This window comes from Aplysia californica, unplaced genomic scaffold (genome assembly GCF_000002075.1).
Source record: "Aplysia californica isolate F4 #8 unplaced genomic scaffold, AplCal3.0 scaffold00145, whole genome shotgun sequence".
NCBI lineage: Eukaryota > Metazoa > Mollusca > Gastropoda > Aplysiida > Aplysiidae > Aplysia > Aplysia californica.
In genome coordinates, this window is record NW_004797415.1 from 582,652 (window position 1) to 584,610 (window position 1,959).

A 1,959-nucleotide genomic window follows, 5' to 3' on the forward strand; every position below is an offset into this window, starting at 1 on the left:
CCGGGCAGTGCCACTGACTGAAATGTCTTTAGGCCATTCCCAAAGGGGGGACATAAACATCTCGAGTTCTTATGCACAGCAGAATTGTAATTGATAATTAGCTGATTCATCAATGTCATGCTCAAAACTGAGCCTGACCTGCAACAGGGAACTGCTGCTTTTTCTTTCCTAATCCTTATTATTGTCATTTTTTCCTCTACTTCTTTTGTATGTTTGTCACACTCTTGTGACCTGTTATTTCCGGGGTGCCTTGATAGTCGCAGAAGACGTTGTACAGTTGAAGCTAGAGAGGTGAGCAGAGTAAATCTGATTCCCTGAAAGGACTTCTCCGTTGACACCCACCCCTTGGTGCTCAAATGACCTTATGCAGTTGCAAGCGCCGTAAAAACCTTACTAAAACTAAAAACATCTGCTCCTCCAAGTCCTCACCTTCCCACTGTGGTGACCGTGTTTGTGTCTTTGACTGTCTTGTTTCCTATGTCCTCTCGACAGATGGTCCTGTTCGTCGTTCTCCGAGGATATCCCATCATCCCCTGTGCTGCAGCTGGCACTTCGGTGGCACTGAAACGCGCCGAGAACAAACATGTGCAGTTGACAAAAAGCTTACATTACTTTTTCTTTTCTTTTCTTTTTTTTTTTGGTGGATGGTTGGTGGGTGCTCTTTTATGCTTAGCTTTTTCTTTCCGGTCAAGCATCTATTGTCTTTATCTCCCCTCCTTTTTTCTTATGTTTGTTACTTTCTTGTAACCCCTCTAATTTTCGGCACTTACATGACTTTATTGTGTTGCAAGTGCCATAAAACACTTACTAAAATTTTTAAAAAAACACTTTCTTTTTTTTGGTCTTGTGTCCTGATTTTGGTGCCCATATTTGTAGGTTGGATAAAAATGTGCCAAAACGGTACAGATTGTTAGGTTTCAAGGAAAACACAACAAGAAAAAGGGGAATCGTTAGGCCTGTTATGACGATGACGATGATGATGATGATGATGATGATGATGATGATGATGATGATGATGATGATTATGATGACGCTCTAATTTTGTAAATGATGTGCAGGTTAATCTTGAAGTTAGTTTATTTCTTTATTTGGCCCTTACTCCAGATCTCCCAAGCTTACAATACTTTATTTACGACAATATCATGACAAACACATTTCTATTGCACTTTCCCTTAAGAAATCAGACCCGAAACATTTCGCATTTAAAGGTATAATTCTACAATTTAAATATACAGATTTAATTGTGGTCAACTCTGGTCGTTTGGCAATCTTTAAGTTTTAGTTAGAGTTTTACGGCACTTGCAACACAATGAGGTCATAGAAAAGTGCTGAAGATTAGGTGTGTTACAAGAGAGTAACAAACACAAAAAAGAAGGAGGAATGATAAAGATGATAGATGTTTGATAGGAAAGAAGGAGCAGATCACACTAGAGCACCCGCCAACCACCCGCTGGCAATCTCTGCTCCAGCAGAAAGATGGAGTGACTCAATAAAATACCCCCCCCCCCCCCCCATGGAGGAAACATACTTAGGCCTCTGGTCTTTTTCTACACAGTGCAGCAGAGCTACTGCCCGGATAATACATACACACACACATTCACACACACATATATGCAAATACACACACACACACACACACATGCACACACACACACACACACACACACATACAGACATACATTTATGCAAATACACATACACACACAAACACACACAAACACAATCACAAACCTACAAACACACATGTGTGCGCACGCACTCACATTCACACAAATACACACTTACACACACATTACACACAAATGCAGGCCTATGCACAGACACACAGACAACAAACACACACAAACACATCACAGACACACACAAACACCACACACACACACCATACACAACACAAAAGCACAAACACAAACAAACACACACCCCCTTCCCACCCTACATACACATACCTCCCCCCCT

At 41.2% G+C, this 1,959-nt stretch overlaps 1 protein-coding gene across 1 annotated transcript in view; it reads right to left on the reverse strand.

The window, feature by feature from the left end:
- Nucleotides 1-1,959, reverse strand: part of LOC101860648 — a gene marked incomplete at its 5' end in the record, with an annotated part of 63,771 nt that overhangs the window by 14,746 nt on the left and 47,066 nt on the right. The window contains 1 exon segment of the mRNA XM_035969418.1: nucleotides 430-561. Coding sequence (XP_035825311.1) covers nucleotides 430-561 — 132 coding nt within the window.